Source organism: Gekko japonicus, unplaced genomic scaffold (genome assembly GCF_001447785.1).
Source record: "Gekko japonicus isolate JY-2015 unplaced genomic scaffold, Gekko_japonicus_V1.1 scaffold2571, whole genome shotgun sequence".
NCBI lineage: Eukaryota > Metazoa > Chordata > Lepidosauria > Squamata > Gekkonidae > Gekko > Gekko japonicus.
Window position 1 is genome coordinate 226,303 of NW_015172084.1, and position 1,805 is coordinate 228,107.

A 1,805-nucleotide genomic window follows, 5' to 3' on the forward strand; every position below is an offset into this window, starting at 1 on the left:
CTCCTCTTTGCTTTTTGAGTTTGATCCCACTGGATCTTTATCCTTACTTACACTGTCTTGCAGATCAGTTGACGTATCAGTTGGACCACAATGAGTATCGCAAGAATCTTTTTCTACAACTTCAGGATTTCTACAGTCTTGGTTCAGATTTTCATCATTTCTACCTTTATGTTTTTTGAAATTGGAAATATTTTCCTTTTGGTCTGAAGGACTGGCTGTTCCTTCCAGTTTGCAGTTCTGACATTCAAGGTCACTATTCTTTTCACCACTGCTCTGCTTAGCAGTCTCAGAGCTGCTGCGTTTCCTAATGTGATCCTCCTCGGTTTTAATAGGTCCTGCCCTTTTCTCATCAGTTGGTTTCCCACTCGAGTTAGAAACTGTAGATGCATTCTTGGAGTCTCTTTTCTTATGTTTAGAAGTACAGCTGTTACGATGAGAAACTGGAGATGCCAGCTTCTTACTCGGTTTGCTTCCTTCACACTTCTGTTTCCTTGGTGGACCCCAAATGAAATGATCGGAGGGTGTATAGTGTTGCTGGGCAAATCGTAGAAGTTTCCTTCTTTCTCTTCGGTCTCTGATGGTATATACAAAATATTCCAAAGCACTTTGCTTAATGTTGGGGATGGTATCTTCCACAAGAGCTTCATGGAGAATAAATTTTACAAGGGGAGGTTTGAAACTCTCATATCCAAGTTCACCAAGACTTTTGAGAATACGGGTGATTCTCAAGTAGTTATGTTGAGATCTGCAACAAAAGAGCAAATGAACTCAAAATGACAGAACCCAAATTAGAAATTTGTGCTGGTCATAGAAAATGCCGGTTCCTATTACCTTAACAAAAGGGTGATTATTACTCAGATGCTGATCTCCCATAAGCAATTCAGATGGGATGGCAAGTATCAAGTGAAAAACCTCTTCAAGAATGCTAAGTTAAAGTAGCCACTTCACACTATCCATGGAGCACCCCATAGCTGCAATTACAGACTGAGGCTAGATTTGTACACTGAAGTGCTCCTGCAAAAGACTAGGCTGTACTCATAAACAAAACAATGGAAAAAAACATGGATTTTTCTGAATTAAAACACTACTGGCTTAGATAGTCTGTCATCAACAGAATAGCATTTGACGCCTATCCATGGGCACACTATATTTTATACATTAAACACTGCACACTCAAGTATATAATGGGACTACACTGTGGACATGTATATACTGTTAGATGTTGCTGCTACTTGCTTTGAGGCAATTGCGGGTGGGGTAAGATCAGGCACTATCCTGTCATTGCACCACTTGTTTGTTGTAGACCAGGGATCCCCAAACTTGTAGACCCCAAAAGGTCTTCAGACACCTTTGGAATTCTGGCACAGTGTGATGGGTGTAGCCAGAAAATAGCTACCAGAAAATAGCTGCCACAGGAGGTGGAGCCATCACAAAACGGCTGCTGCAGTGTACCTTCAGTCACACAGTGAAAATCCGTGTGCTGTGGTGGCAGCTACTGCCAAAGCAATATGTTTAAAAATCTGCAAAGTCAACCAAATCTCCAATGACCAAATCTCCAATGACCAATCGGGAGCTTTGCTGGGCAAAAGGTCCAACCTGACAAGCACCATGGCACTCACAGGCACCACGCTGGTAAGCCCTGGTGTAGACCATCTGCCATATTTATGACCTCCAGATACCCATTACAGGTGAGACAGAGGTGCCAAAAAACGGGCATCCCTGTGCTGAGTCCATGAGGTGCAGTAGCACTTCATCTGTATTGTTATAGTCTGTTTCCGATCCCCATGATGTGAAACAAAAGGAGA

At 42.4% G+C, this 1,805-nt stretch overlaps 1 protein-coding gene across 1 annotated transcript in view; it reads right to left on the reverse strand.

The window, feature by feature from the left end:
• LOC107118539 (opioid growth factor receptor-like protein 1) overlaps positions 1-1,805 on the reverse strand; it is a gene marked incomplete at its 3' end in the record, with an annotated part of 13,422 nt that continues 11,617 nt past the window's right edge. Inside the window, exon 4 of the mRNA XM_015420898.1 lies at positions 1-745. Coding sequence (XP_015276384.1) covers positions 1-745 — 745 coding nt within the window. The remainder of the gene's footprint in view (positions 746-1,805) is intronic.